This window comes from Biomphalaria glabrata, chromosome 18 (genome assembly GCF_947242115.1).
Source record: "Biomphalaria glabrata chromosome 18, xgBioGlab47.1, whole genome shotgun sequence".
Taxonomy (NCBI): Eukaryota; Metazoa; Mollusca; class Gastropoda; family Planorbidae; genus Biomphalaria; species Biomphalaria glabrata.
In genome coordinates, this window is record NC_074728.1 from 15,446,887 (window position 1) to 15,463,605 (window position 16,719).

Sequence of the window (16,719 nt, forward strand, 5' to 3'; positions counted from 1 at the left end):
AAGATTTAAAATAAGATTTATAATCAAAATTTAGCTAATGCGATGTACGAATCTACGAGTTCCTCTTTTTTGGTTCAGCTTCAGACATAATTATTATTACAAGTTAATTGAGTAGTTCATTTGTCAATCTATTTCTGACATAGTTTTTTGTCTAAACTGATCACACAAATATGATATAAACAAGATTACAAATAGAGCTTGTGTTATCACACAAACTCAGAGGCGGCCCCTATCAAATTCACCAATGTTTTGATCGTTTAAAGAAATTTGGCGCTATTTTTCACATAAAAGCAAACAGTGTAACACGTCATCTTTCATGAGACTCTAAATACCTTTATTTCAATATAGCGCTAGTTTCATGCTTATAGCATTCTCAGAGCACTATGGTCCAATCTCATTTGTGGACCGGTGGGGGTATCTGGGAGAAGTTTTTTCCGTGCTGTCTTTAGGCGCTCAGTAAACACAACTCTTCTTGAGTGTGGAACCTCGAGCCCCCTTTATACTTGAAGTTTATAGGCAGCCAAGCTAAGCCAAGTTCAAGCGTACATAGTCTCTCGACCACGCATCCCACATTTTAGTCTTATCCTCATTTATTCTTAATTGAAGAAATATCATAAAGTGTACAAAGGACTAACTTTTTTATTTTAAGCCCGGAAGGGGTGAAAAGAGGATAAGCGAAAGGGCTACTAGCATCGTATTGTGTAGGGATTTGTGTCTATCGGGGTTCTAGCTAATGCTGAACTGATCAGCCGCCGCCCTGGAGACTAGTGGAGGGTCAAGCCATCAAAATTTGTGGGCCCTAAACTGGTGGCTTTAAAAAAAGGTCTCCTGCCTCACTCCACTTTCGTGGATTAAACCCTGCCCATACGAGCGAGTGGTTGAGTTAACTGATCTTTCGATCGATTCATAGTTCAATGTTCATGTCTGGACTGTTCTTCACTGCTCGCTCAACCCAAATCTCCTCCCCCTGGAGGAACCCATACAACAATGTCGAGTAAATTTACAAAGAAAAGCGGGTCTGAGCAGACCCTAACAGGCTCCGCTGGCCAGGTAAAGGGCATTAGGCCTGGCATCGAAAAATGTGCTACTAATCGCCTCGCAACGTTGGTACATAGGGAGAACGGGCCACGTTGTGAAAAAAGAGCTACCGTTCTTCCCAACACACAAACCCTGATAACATCCTTTTTCCCCCAAACAAACACTACAATTAAAAAAACAAAAGTCTCAGAAAAAATTAACCCAGCACCAACACCTCATACTGGGAAAGTAAGTATCCCCCACACTAATTTAGCTGGAAAGATAAAGCAACATGATCCCCAAATTTCCAAATCTGATGCTAAAACTTTCAAAGTCCTTCAATGTAACGTCCGAAGACTTATTCCAAAGACACTTGAAATAACTAACCTGCTCCACAAAGAGTGTGTGGATGTTGCCTTACTACAAGAATGTCTGATAGGTGAAAAAAGAAGTGTCTCAATACCCGGGTACTCTGTTTTCCGCTGCTCCTGTGGGGATTGCAGAGGCCTGGTTACATTGGTGGCTAATGCTCTGGTCGCCAAGAAAGTGTCCACAGACTTGAGTCAGGGGAGGACAGACACTTTGGTATTAGAAATTTGGAAAAATAATAGACGCTTCAAGTGCATCAATGTTTATAATCCACCAAAACAAGAACTGGCTTTAGATGTCAGAGAAACAATAACTGTAGACACCATCATAGCTGGAGATCTAAATGCCCATTCACCTTCCTGAGGCTATGATGACACTGATCAGTCTGGTAAAAAAGTTCATGACCTGTGCAATTCTACTAACCTTTTTCTTTTGCAAAATAAACACTCTCCTCCTACTCTTCTGCATGCTAGCAATGGTTCACTATCACGACCAGATCTTTCTTTAGTCTCTGCTAACTTGGAATCTGTCATAACTTATCAAGTACTAGGCGATATTGGTAGTGACCACCTTCCAATATTACTGACTGCCACTCTTTCTAAAATGAACACCAAGACCACTAAAGAACCACGAAAGTGGTGCTATAGTAAGGCTAATTGGAAAGGATACGAGACAGCTGTCGACAATGCCCTTGAAAAAATCAATGTAGAGTCTAGCTCTGTCGACCTTGTGTACCGTCAAATAACAACAGCTATCCTGGGCATGGCTAAAAAGTTTATTCCTCGAACTTACCCTTGTAAAAAATTCAAAAACTTTTGGACGGCTGAAATCAACAAACTTGTTATGGCTCGGAGAAGGGCATACAAAAAGGTCCAAAAGAACCCAAACAATCCAACACTCAGGCAGAAATACAACAGACTCAGCCTACTAGTCAAAACGTCTGTTAATAGGGAAAAACAAGAACGTTGGACCAACACCTGTGCAAGGTTAAACCTAAGGGATAGCTCTAAGGCTTGGAGTCTTCTGAGAAATCTCGAAAATGCTGGGCGTACGAAAACAGCAACCCCATTATCTTCACCGAGTGGGGTAACCATTTCATCGAAAAAGAAAATTGCCACCTTGTTGAACAAGTATTTTGCCAAGATCAACAAGGCTGCCAAGAAGTCCCCAATGTCCAAAGCCATTGATAAAGCTCGCAAAGCTGATGAAAAAAAAAGACCGAAAGGAACCACAGACCGAAAGTGCTGAGGGAACGATGAACTCCCCATTCTCGATAGGCGAGCTTAATGCTGCCATAAGGAAATGCCAGCTTAAAAAGGCTCCCGGGCCGGATGGTATTACCCCCGAAATGCTTAAACATGTAGGGGGGAAAGGAAGGGCCATGCTCTTGGCATTCGTAAATAGAACCTGGGCAGATGGTCATCTGCCCAGGGCCTGGAAACGTGCCACCATTATTCCTATACCAAAAAAGGGAAAAGATGCTTCCACTGCTGAGGGCTACAGGCCCATCTCACTCACATCTTGTGTGGGAAAGATGGCTGAAAAAATGGTAAATGAGCGTCTGGTTTGGTACCTTGAGAGTGCCCGTCTTATAGCTCCAGAACAGGCTGGTTTCAGGGCTGGAATGTCCGCTATAGACCAAGTCAACATCTTTGTGCAGAGCGTAGCAGATGGATTCCAAAGGACCGAAAGCACATACGCAGTCTTCATTGACTTAAAACAGGCATATGATAAAGTATGGCGGCCTGGTTTGCTTCATAAGATAAGAGCTGTGGGGGTGCGGGGACGAATATATTACTGGATTAGAGACTTCCTACAAGAGCGTACAATAAGAACAAGGATGTACGGAGAAGTCTCAGGGGAAATGACCTTCGAGCACGGCCTCCCCCAGGGCTCTGTCCTGTCATGCGCCCTTTTCACGGCCTTCATAAATGACCTACCGGCTCAGCTAAAATGCCAAAAGCTGCTATATGCTGATGATATTGTCCTTTGGAAATCCGGAAGGAGCGCATCCTCTATACAAAAAGTGCTACAGGAGGACCTCCATACGCTCTGCTCATACACACAAAAATGGAGGCTAGAAATAAACACCTCCAAGACGGTCTATTCTCTGTTCACGCTCGGGACTGGCATTCTCGGGCAACCTTTCCAGCTCTCCCTCAACGGAGTGGCTCTCAGCATGGAAAAGCTACCCAAGTACCTTGGTGTAACTTTAGATCGCAAACTAAAAATGTGTGAGCACATCCAGGATGTTGTAAGAAAGGCCTCAGGGAAACTTTGCATTGTGCGGAAGCTGGCATCCACGAAGTGGGGAGCCCGAGCAGACATGCTCCGATCCCTGTATTTAGGAGCAGTCCGATCACAGATAGACTACAGCCTACCTGTGCAAATTTATGGCTCTAGGACTGCTCTTGAACAACTTGATAAAATACAGTCCCAAGCACTAAGATTTGTCTGTGGAACCTTTAGGACAAGTCCAGTGAATGCGGCTGAAATAATGGCTAATATAGCTCCACTAACCCTTAGGAGGGAAAGGTCAGTACTGACCTGCTATGAGCGGTATAAAAGGCTGGATGAATACCTCCCAGCTAGAAAACTAGTGGATGGTTGGAGATGCAGAAGACGTATCCAGATGCAGTCTTTTATGCATCATGCCACTAGACTATCTGATGAAGCTGGCCTCTCCACCAACCGACAAAACATTCAACGCTTTCATCCCCTTCCCCCTTGGTGTCGCCCAACAACCCCAGACATACGCTTGAAATTAGTAGACCCTAATGCCACTCAGCAAAGCCGTTCATCTAACGACCTTCAAATCCTAGCTCTGGAGACCATTAATACCTTCAAGCCCAGTGCTATTTTTGCATACACTGATGGATCGGCATCAATAGATTCTGGAAGAGCAGGCTATGGAGCCTACATCGACTTTCTTGGCTCTCACACAGTCAAAATCTTTGGACCATGTGGTAGTGTTTGCAGTTTTGATGCGGAGACCATGGCAGTCTGTGAAGCCTTAAAAGTCATTGACTCTCAACTCGGCGAGGGACATTTGAGGGCAACACAGATTGTTGTGGTCACTGACTCAAAATCTGTACTACATGCTTTGCAAAGCCCCGGACCATGGCCCCCCAATATCAACACTGTCATCATGGCTTCACATAACATCAAACAACGCTATGGCAACCCTGTAATAATGCAGTGGGTACCGAGTCACATAGGTGTGACTGGCAACACAATCGCAGACTCTTTTGCCCACCAGGGAAGGCAAATTCCAGCCACTGATCAGGCTGAAAGCTTTCATCAAGCCCTGGCTATAATACAAAAAACAGAAATGGAAAAGTGGTTTGAGTGCTGGGACAAGTCCCAAAAAGCCCGTGGAGTCTGGGAGCGCATGAGGCGCCCTGACCGCACTTCCCCGTGGTGGAGACTGTCCAGGCCTGAGCAAGCTATTATAGCACAGTGCAGGACAGGCCACTGTCCTGTTGGCTCATATTTCTCGCGGCTATGGCCAAATTTCGATTCACAGTGCCCTCGCTGCGGGGAAGAAGAGGAAACTGTGCCTCATATTCTGTTTGACTGCCCCAGACTTGCTGATCTCCGTCTCGACAGGTCTGGGAAACCCAAAATTCTCGACCTGTATGGCGACATTCATGCACTACGCAAGACAGCAGGGTTTCTGTCCAGGGCTTTTGCAAGAGAGGATTTGAGCCTCTCAAGCCCTCACTCTAATGGAGTTTGATGATGATGATGATGACTAGCATTAACTGGCCCAAAATATGAGTGCGTGTCTGTGTCGGTGGCGCATTTTGAAGAGGGTCTTGCCAAATCAAGTCAAAAGTTGGAGAAAGTTGCGCAAGTTAAAAAAAAAGAGGTTTCCAGAGAGCGAAGAGAGAGAGAGAGAGATAGAGATTGAGAAAGAAGGAAAGAGAGTATGGACCCTTTCATTGTAACAGATACACTCATTCAAGGGCTAAAAAGTATTTTAGCTTGATCATTACAATGTGGCCTGTTTATTACAATAAAAAAAAAAAGAAAAGAAGGGGGTGTTCCGGCTATAATTAAAAATATATAAAACCAGGAAACAAACCAATGGACGTAGCCGATGGGCAATTGACAATGCTATGAAAACAATGACTTACCTCCATAAATAAATCTTCTTCCATGTCATTCTAAAACGAAACAAACACAAGAGATAAATGACCCAAAACAATGATTAGAATAGATGTTTGAAGTTGGATTAGATTTCAAGCAAAGCACTAGGTAGGGGTTCAAAGACATTAAACCATGACAGTTACAATTTAGAAACCACTGTTTACCTTTATATAGGCCTATAGTTTCTTGTAAAAGAATCACGTTTTAACAAATAGCTTGCCGGGATCCTAATCTTCTAAACTCAGGGACAATATTGAATTTAATGAGGCACTGATCAGTAATTCTTGACCCCCACCTGGTCCCTCTCTGTTAGTTATCTTTTAGTGACTTCTTAATTCAAGATACAGGTGATTTAAGATTAATTCCTCCTTAATTCAATCTTGCAGGTCTAAAAAAATATAATTATCTAATTCTAATTACAACTTATTGCTACCGTGCAACATAACATTACAGCCAAAGACAGTGATACCAGTTTCAGTCTACTAAGCTTTCATGACTAAATCTAATTTAAACAACAACTATTCTTCTGTGACATAGCATAATGAAGCTAAGTTTAGTCTTAGTTCTCTGCAACCATCTCCATAGCAACGAGCACTTGCAGCAAGCATGCTTTTTTCGAAAAGATGGAATTCAATGACCATGAAAGGAGCAGCGAAGATTTGGCGTGGTGAAAGGCGTGGTATATTTGCAAATACTCAGAGAGGTTAAGGAATAAAAATGTTTGCAAAGGACGGGAGAATTCAGTTGTAGAAAAAATCTAGTTGATGTAAGTTGTAGTTTGAGTTGTAGAACCAGAACCATTGTTAGATCTAGTTCTAGTTATGAGCTTGAACGAAGATAGTTCACTTGTTTAATTGTATTGTACAGTGTGTATTTTATTTAAGTGATTCCTAGTTCCAGAATTAAAGCTTTGTATTTATTGTTGAAGAATCTTCATTTTTAAATTAATAGTTTGTATTTGAATTTCTGGCATGATGATCTTATTTGAATGTTCAGTAATTGTTTAAAATAGAAATCTACACTAAATTATAATATCAGAAACGTATTGTCTGATCAACACAATCTCATCGTAACATCAAGTCATCTTCAAAACTAGCACTCAAAAACAAATGACCGTCACATTTGTACACAACAAATACATATTTTGAACACACATACAAAACTTGTGTTTTATTTCTACAAAAGCTGTCGAGAAAGGGCTTCGAACACGAGTCTTTCATAGCTCTAAGTCAAAAAGGAGATATATTAAGCCCAGAGCATTGTTCAATATTAGCACGGTATGTTGCTACGTTCGACAGCCCGCGAGTCCAACGAATAGTGAACAGGTCAAATTAAAGAAAATAACATTGTTTTGAGTATATTTTAAGGTTAACGATTATGAAAAGTAGAATAAAACAAAGATTAAAAAGAGAATTTGTGTTATCACGCAAGCTCAGAGGCGGCCCCCGTCGAATTCCAACATGGACCAGCAATATTCAAGTCATGGTCTTGTTATGATATTTTAAAGTAATAAACTTTCAAAAAATCATTGACTTTTTTTTTCACTTAAAAGTAAACAGAACAACACTTCATCAATAATAAGACTCTTCTAACTCTTCTGAAATAAAGATTTGTAATAGATCTCCCTTGATAGCAGAGCTAAGTGAACTGATCACCTAAAAACAGCACGGAAACCTCCCAGATACTTACCTCTCCCCAACAATTTATTGGAACATGCATAAGAATGATAGTTGCGCTTTACAAATGAATAAAAAAAATATTCTACTAAATCTGATAAGGATATTTAGATTTAAAACTAAATGTACATATCTGTTTACATATATCGACTGGACTATACCAAGTTTACATGTACATATTATTTCAGAGGCAGCAATGTTTACTAAATCTATATATCTAAATATAATTGATAACATATAAATAGCTTATCGCGTCTCTAGAACGTTTTAACACAAAGCAATGAATTGAAATGGCGTATAATGAGGTATAAAATGAGGTATAAAATGAGGTATAAAAGCAGTAGAGTAAAGCACCACTTTCAGATCTTGTGATCTATAGGGCAGATGATGTTAAAGTGAACTGTTTATTTTGCCAACGGTTAACGAGCAGGGTGTTATGTGGCCAGCGCAACGACCAACCACCTTTACTTTCCCCAACTAAAGTCAGGTACCCGTTAGAGTTGGTTGGACTCAGGGTCGCCCTAAAAATCCCGGAATTCAAAATCACAGTCTTCACCTAGATTCGAACCCAGGACCCCAGGTTCGGAAGTCAAGCGCTTAACCACTCAGCCGCCGCGCCCCATATAATGAAGTATAGCTGTTCCAAATTTCAATCTGCTATCTATTGTGATAGGCCTTGATCTTGTAGTTGTGTGATGGCTGTCTGACTTTAACAGATTACTCCGCAGATGTCTGAGTTTCTTGTACTTGTATTAGATGCATTTAAATTACTTATGATCATGACCTATATATTAACAAGATGTAAAGACTAAGTCCAGACCGTTAAATACTTGATTAAAGTTTAATGAGTAAAGGCCCCAGTCGAGTCTCTATCCGTAGTAAGATATTGTCACCTTGAATTCCTAACACCAACTGACTAATCATAACATAACTAAAAGTAAAACCCATTAATCCGTAACCACACTAAACGTCGCGTTCAAAGTCTGTCAATTATGGTGCGTCTCTATACTAAATGTCTAAGACGATCATAGTTACAGAGTTATTACGAATTAATGACATTTATTCATTTTTCTGTCACAGTTTTTCAGACATTTTCTATAGTCCAATTTCATACACATAAAAATGCACAAACTCAGAGGCGGCCCCCGTCGGAGTCGGATCCCTGTCAGATCCGCCTATTCGCAAGGAATATTCAAGACGATATTTAATTTTGATTGTCAAAAGTAATAATGTTTCAAAGATTCATTTGCCTCTGTAAAAAAAAAATGTTTTTTTTTCTGTTTTACATGTTTCAGATGTTCGGATTTAAAAATAATTAACTTCTCGCTGGACGACGGAGGATGGCGGCAGCAGGGTATAACCATGCCTGGTCGTGCAGTTTGCAGGCTGGACTGTCGTTCGGATTTATCGATGGTATCTGGTTCAAACCCTGCCCGCTCCCATCTCCCATCGTTTTGCGGGAGGTTTGGATTAGGAAGTAAGCTATCTTCAACTCTGAAGGAACATCCGAAACATGTAAAACAAACAAACAAACAACCCGGGACCGTCGAGATAATCAGTTCAGCACGCTAACCGCACGACCAGGCATTGCTCTTAACTTAATAACAAACTGGTTACAAACTAATAGCCTATTATTGATAAAGATATCTATTACACATTACTGCAAGTAATCCCTACCGGATATGTACAATATGTCAGACGAGCGATTTTAGATAATCTTTCAGCATTGATATATCGTGCTTGTACTCAGATCTAGCAGCACGGCTATCAACAGAGCTATAGTGGCAAAAGGATGTAGATCTACATAAACTAAACTTCTGATTTAATAATAATAATAATAATAATAATAATAATAATCTTTATTGTCCGTATGGAAATTTGTCTTACAATTTGTGCATTACACCAAACAAAAAACATTATAACTTTAAGAAACCAAAGTGTACATTCACACCAGACTCACTCATAATTTACATGTGACAAAGTTTATACCAGATTGTTCTTATTTAATGATTTGATTGCCAGGGGAACAAAAGAGTGTTTGTGTCTGTTTGTCTTTGCTATCGGTGTCTTGTATCTTTTTGTGATGGTAAAATCACAAAATCCTGACACAAAGGGTGATTCTTTATTTCGAGGATCTTGTTAGCTTTTTTATAGATGTTTGTCTCAAACAACTGCCCAAATGGGGTTTGTTTTTTAGATCTAGATCTATAATATAAATTTGGAATAATTTAGATGTAATTTAGATTAGATTTATGAAAAAAAAATCTAAATAATCTATCAATAGACTGAATGCAACATTTAATTTAAAAATAGTAGATTAGTTTCAGATGTACCATAGCCTTGGGGATAGCATTGCAATATTGATCTAGACATTTGGAAATCAAAATCTACACTTTAAGCCTAGAAATTGAAATTCTATATATTGATTTAGTCTATATCAGTCTAACTAGACCTAGAAACTCTAGATCTAGATTCTACAACGATTTTAATTAGAATATTAATCCAGATCTAGTTTAAAAAATCTAAATATACTGTAAAAAAAAATCTAGATCTAGTTTAAAAAATCTAGATTAGATCTAAATCTAGCTATCATGCCTTTTTAAAATACGAGTCAGATAACGAGAGATTTAACGATGGTTCATAGTCTCTGGTGCACTGAGTTCTAATAGAATTATTCATTTAAAGATATATATATATATATATATATATATATATATATATATATATATATATATATATATATATATATATATATATATAAATTAGGAATAAAGCCGCATTTTTTGTGTGCGTTTAGTCTGTCTGTCCGTTATGTTGATATCGAAAATAAAAACAATTAAAAGCTATTGAAAATTTGATTAACCTTTAATTTTCCTTCCGAAACATCGCAATAGTTTTAAGTATCTGTAATAGATTGTAATAGATTGTTCCGGATGTTTGTATATATAGTGAGAGAAAAAGAGAATTCTAGATAGGTGTGATATCGTTAAGTAAATTTTCGGAATGGTCTCGTATGAAAATTAGATGTACCATAGCCTTGGGGAGAGATTTTTATACCATAAAATCGGAACATAATATTAACGATAATTAGATTTTCAAACGTTTAGCTAGAAAACAAAATAAGACGTACGACAGAAGTGCGATTTTACATAAATAGCGTTAGAACGTTTTTTTATAAAAGTCCGGAACAACCTATATTTGTAAATGAGAAGATTATTTGTTTTATTTATTAGAAGAGGGATTTCAAACAGTTATTTGTGTTAGTAGATTTTTCATATAAAATTCAAAACAATTTTGTCGATTATTTGTAAGAAAATGTAAGTAATGTAGGTTGATTTCTTTTTCAAAACCAAATCCGGAACATTCTTTACAGATAAAAAAAAACAAAAAACTTCTTTATGTTTCAGCCAGAAAATTCAATGTAAAGTCTAAAAAGTGTTTTTCAATAATCGTTTCTATTAAATTACTTTCTTATTGTAGAAATCCTAAATTGTCGATATTTTTGATCAAAAAAAATCATTTGACATAAATTTGTTTTAAGTTTGAAAATACGGAACAATTGGATATCGATAATTAAACTATAGTGACTTATTGTCCAAGAATATAATGGTAATGTAAGCCAATGATGCTATTTCAAATAATCATTGGACATAATTTTTAAAAAATAAAACAACATCCAGAACAACTTCACAGCTCTTCATAGTTTATAGGAAGGAAATTACATGTAATATAAGTTTGAAGAGCAAACAAACATTCGTTGGCATTGATTTGTTTTTCACAAAAACATCCGGAACAATCTATTATAGATACTTAAAAAAACTATTGTTTTGGAAGGAACATTGAAGGTTAAATCAGATTTTCAATAGTGTTTAGTGTTGTTGTTTTTTATATAAACGTGACGGACAGACCGACCAACAAACAAAACGCACAAAAATAAGCGGCTTTTATCCTGATGGGGGCACTAAGCAAAAAAATAAATAAAATCTGATTATTTAAACCATAAACTGATTATTTAGCACCATATCATGCCGCGGCGTTACTCTACTGTACGAATGTCGCTGCATAAAAAGTCCATTTTAAAAAATGTGCGTGATATTTACATACAACGTGCATTCTTAGTCTTTATAAACAAACATAAATGTTTTCTTTTAATTTTAGCAGCTAGTTGACCAGAAAAACACCTTTAACTAATATTTATATTTGTTGTGAACATTTCTTGTACATTCTATAGATATGTCAGAGTTAGTGATACTAAAAATACACAAAAAATTGTATTTCTTTGTTAACAAATTGTAATATTGCCTCCCTTAATTTACGTAATTGTTTTAGAAATCGTGTATTTTTATTAAAAAATTGCTTGCATGATTAATTTCATAAATTAAACGGTTTGCTTTTAGAAAATCAAAAGTAGCCGTTGCACCTGAACTTTTCAAGCCGCATCGCATGGTGAAATAATATTTTTGATATCTCTTCTAGTTTTCGAGATCTGAGTGTGACAGACAGACACAGGGACATTTTGCACAAACCTAATAGTGACTTTTCCCCTTACGAGGCCGCTAAAAAGTCAAGTACCTAAGTGGATATATAGCCTATTTCTATATCTAGATGTTTAAGTAGATTTTTTTGGTCATTTTCAGCTTATAGCTTATAGATCTAGCCCTGTTTTTTTAAAACATATCTAGCTAAATCTAATATAGATTATATATCTAAATGTAAATGTAAATATAGAGTTTAGATCTAGATTCAGATCTACATCTAGATCTATAGTCTATGCCCATTGACTTAAACTGAATATAGAATTCTAGATCTAGACTTATTTTATATACATAAAATATAGACTAGATATAGAATTCCCATGTCTTACTTTACTTTACACGTTTATACTTAAAATCACTAGACCAATACGATAAGGATTAGTAATGGTAATAGTGTATATTATGATGTACGCGTCCGATCCTCTTCGTAATGTGATATTGAAAAAAATTTGTTGTAAATATGTATATGTAAGTACTTAGTCCTATCTTAATTTACTTAGATTGTAACAGTCAACCCCACCTCCCAGATAAAGCACAGTAATTTTCCAGGATTAACGCAATGAAACCATGTTTTGAGTTATTCTGTTCTAAAACATTTCCGTCTAATATCCTGGTTTCTGAGGCAATCAAGAAGGATATGCTCTACGGTGAGGTAAGAGTCACAATAGCCACACAGTGGCACTAGCGGTCCAGTAGGGAATCAGCACCGAAGGCGCCATTATCCCGATGATCGTTAGAAAGGCTTTTATCCAACGAACAGGCCTGGACACGGAGCTCTTCACCCCAAGACTTTCTCAGGGCCCCCAGCGGTAACTGCCATGAACCGAGTAAGGGGACCTCACCGCGAACACAGCGCACCGCGCCTGGGTCTTGGGTCCACTTGCTATAAATGGCCGAAGGCAGCGCTAACCATGGGGAGTTTATCTCATATTTCTATACTGTAACCGCCACGTTCCGTGCAGGGACCGCCACTCCAGCTAACGGGACACTGATGTTGGCCCCATTTGTGGAACGGTGAGGTAAACTTTTTGGACTGGGTTGCTGACCCCGAGTGAGATAAAAAAAACAACAACAAATAGCTCACCCAGGTTATCCTGCCGGGGCTTTTTCGCTTCCCTATCTTAGCCTATCTAGTTCCACTACTGGACGTTTCCATGGAGGCGCCACGCTGAGGCGATGGGGCTGGATCCTCCGACTAGCGGATCCAGAACATTTGAAGAGGGGGGGGGGAATATTTTTCCAAATCCTATCCTAACGCCCTATATACGCAAGCACACAGCACATATCGGTCTGTTTGGGTCTGTTTTTTCTTTTTTAAAATTAAGAAGGGATCAACCAAGGAGGGGTTCTGTGGGTTTTCTATTTTAGAGATTTGGTCAATGAGTGGGGTTTAATTTTGGATGGATATTCTCATTCAAATGCTGTATGACGTAAGGCCTTCTATTGTATAGTTCTACATCTGTAGGGTTAAATATGGAGTCAAACACAGGGTTCGTGGGGTTGAATTTTAGCTTCACTATATACTGCATTGCAAGCTTCTGATAACCATGGGGAGTTCTCCAGCCTCCAGGTGGAGACTTGGGATGGTGATGTACGAAACGCATCGAGACAGCCGCAGGGCAGTATTTTTAGATACGATTTCCTAGCTGCTCATATATTACGGATCCATAGTCTAACTTGGATCGGATTAGAATCCGATATAGCAGCAGCAAGGTATCTCTGTCAGCTCCCCAATCCGTATTGATGATTACTCTGAGTACCGGTATGTTTAATGACCGCATCGCAAACCAAGAGATTAGAGACAGGGTTACTGCAGTGATTGGAACCCAAGATGACCTGCTAACTATCGTAAAAAGCGCAAGCTAAAAATATATGGCCATATTACAAGGTCTTCGGGGCTCGCAGTACCAGGAAAAAAGAAAAAAAAAGACAGAGAAAACGATTTCAAGATAACATAAAAGAATGGACGGGCCTCCCATTGAAAGAGGTTCTATCTAAGGCAAAAGATAGAGAAGAATAAAGAAAGATGGTCAACAAATCGTGTATGGTGCCCCAATAGTCCAACATAATAAGGGATAGGTAAAGGTAAAGTTCATATTAGAGTGTGGTCGACATAATATACCAATGGTTTCAAATATCAATAAATAAAATCTTATATTATATAGATATTCAACTAATTTTGCTCACAAACTATGAATTCTACATAAAATTGCACCGCCTCCCGCCACTTAACGGGCTAAGGTGTCGAGGTCAGTAGATGTAATTTCCCCACCCACATGATAACCCACCAAACTGGCAAACATACCAGAAAGAGAGCGATATAATATAAAACTTTATATTATAATATTTTTAACTAATTTTATTCACAAACTATGATCTCTTCATACAAATTGAAAATTGGACTCCCCCTCCCGACTTAAAATGGGTTGGTTTAGGGAGGGCAGTAGAGGTAATTGCTTCCCCCTCTCCACTGAATCGGATAACATACCAGAAGGGGGGGGGGCGACATAAACAAAGATTGGTTGAAATATCAATAAGTAGCTTATATCACATAGATATGTAAGTACTTCTGTTAACGAACTGTATTTCTACAATCAAAGAGTTGGTGTGGGGGTTGGGGATATAGACGCAAGCACCCCGTCAACACACAAAAAATCGGGGGGGGGGGGGAGGGGGAGGGGACATAATCTAAAAAATTGGTGAAAATATAAATAATTAGTATATATTATTAACATTTGCAATGAAGGAGGAGTTTGACGAGTGGGGACCATTACCGTCTCCCGGATCCGCCAGTGCACAGTGAAGTTCCTCTTCCTTATGCACAAAGGTGTTCGTGATGTCTCACAATCCTAAGTCTGGACATGGTCGTGCTTCCAATCCGTGTCAGACCGCTGCCTGACATCCGCCACAGCCCATCTTAGTTCATTGTGGCCCCCCACCCCCATCGATCCTGCTACTCTCGGTAGGCGACAGAGATTATACTCTTTCTCAGGACCGAGCAGGGAATATGGGTTCCTGAAACTGCTTCATCTGGGGCTCTCTTTGCTTCTCCATTTTATTTAGATTATTGCGGAGTGTATCATGAGGATATGTCAAAACTGCGCGTTATAATATCAAAATTCTTAAAAAAAAAATAAACATTTAAATAAGTTTTTCATTCATTAAGTTAGTTAATAAATGGAACATTAATTTTATAATGAGCCATGGATACTTTTTCCATTGTTACCTAGGGCGCAAATTTTTTGTACCAATGCGAGAATCTATAAATGAAGCTTGAGTTATTAATGAAGACTTACCTTCACTGTCATTTTTCTTCATTTAAAAGGTGTATTTTTATGAAAAATCTTCTGGCATATTTATATTTGGAAAAGAATAAGGAAGCCGTCGCCTAATTAGGTATTGTTTTAATCTCTGTTTCAATGTCTAAGTTATACATTGAGTTATAGGACGTGTATACTAGGAAAATAATATTTATCTTCTTCTTCTTATCTTATATGATACAGACGTTACTTCAAAAAAGAAGAAAATTACGTCCTAAGCGTTATGCATTTAGTCATGCACATTAACCAATGACCTAAATTCTGCCAAGTCACGTGTTTTCCTGGCTAGCTCAGGCAACCCATTCCATGCGCTAGGGAATAAAGAGCATTTGTACAGATTTGTCCAAACATATGGAACGTGAAATGTGCCGTTATCTTTGTGTCTTTCTGAGTATTTTATTAAATTTTGTTTTTGTATTTGAAGATTATGGTTCAGTGTTTTATGTATAATTGCTACCTTACTTTTAAGTCTTCTATCCTGAAGGCTTTCTAAATTTAGTGATCTTACTAAAGGTGTTACTCTAGTGAAATGTGAATATTCGTTTGTTATGAATCTCACTGCTCTAATTTGTGTCTGTTCCAGCTTCTTAATGTTTTCTTTGAGTTGAGGGGTCCCAAACAGAGGATATATTTATATACATGCGTGTGTATGTGTGTGTAAAAAGTAACAAAAAAGAGAGGGGGAGAGATAAGAAGAGAAAAGAGCCAAATAAAAAATAATTACCACATTTAAAGGGTCATAGATCCCCAGATAATGGTGTTTAGTAAATCTTATTTGATGAAATCTGGCAAAAATGTCCATGTGACCATAAACCAATAGAAGGATAAAAATCATAAAGATGGTGTACAGAAAAAAATCTCTTATCATCTGAAAAAACAATTTGAAGATTCAATGTTAATGGCATTATAAAAGACGCATTCATACACACAGAATAATATATATATATATATATATATATATATATATATATATATATACTACACAAATATTACCCGCTGCCCGCGGGTCTTAACTTGCGTATTGCTAATATTGTCATTGGTATAGTGCATTAAAATCAATTAAAGAAAATAATAATGTTATAAGTAAAGCGAATGCATGAATTCATGAATTAAAAAATATTATGAATGGACATAAAAATAGCTAATTGACCTGAATCCAATTTTTTAATGAAAACATTTGCTTGCGTATAGATCTATATTTAGAAGCACGCGATATCAAGAATAGAGTTGTACTAATGACGAACGAATGTATGTAAAATGCTTTACAAAAAAAATTTAATGTCAATTTGATTAAAATATGAAATGAATTGACTATAATTAGTATGTTCATGTGTTAAAACTATCTTTGTGAAGAGAAGTTATATCATCTTAGATTTGAATTAGACATAGGAAAAAAGAGATTCGTAACATTTCGGTCTGCGCATGCGTGACCTTTTTTTTTTTATTAGATGTATTCATGAATGAAACTATTAGACTATATCTCAATACGGCTTCGCAATTTTAGCGAACGAATGTATGAAAAATGCATTAGAAAAACAAATTTGAATGTTAATTTGATTAAAATATGAAATGAATGGACTATAATTAGTATGTTCATGTGTTAAAGTATAAAACTACTTTTTCTATCATCTTAGAGTTGAATTAGAGTTT

The 16,719-nt window shown here is 37.6% G+C and overlaps 1 protein-coding gene across 3 annotated transcripts in view; it reads right to left on the reverse strand.

Annotated features, from left to right (window-relative positions):
* LOC106079668 (polycystic kidney disease protein 1-like 1) overlaps positions 1–16,719 on the reverse strand; it is a 360,015-nt gene that overhangs the window by 118,291 nt on the left and 225,005 nt on the right. For 2 of the 3 annotated variants that reach the window (XM_056017218.1, XM_056017220.1), the window contains exons 43-44: positions 15,794–15,937; positions 5,526–5,555 (exon numbers count right to left, since the gene is read on the reverse strand). In XM_056017218.1, the coding sequence (XP_055873193.1) occupies positions 5,526–5,555; positions 15,794–15,937 (174 nt within the window). The remainder of the gene's footprint in view (positions 1–5,525; positions 5,556–15,793; positions 15,938–16,719) is intronic. The other variant, XM_056017219.1, reaches the window with a different exon arrangement.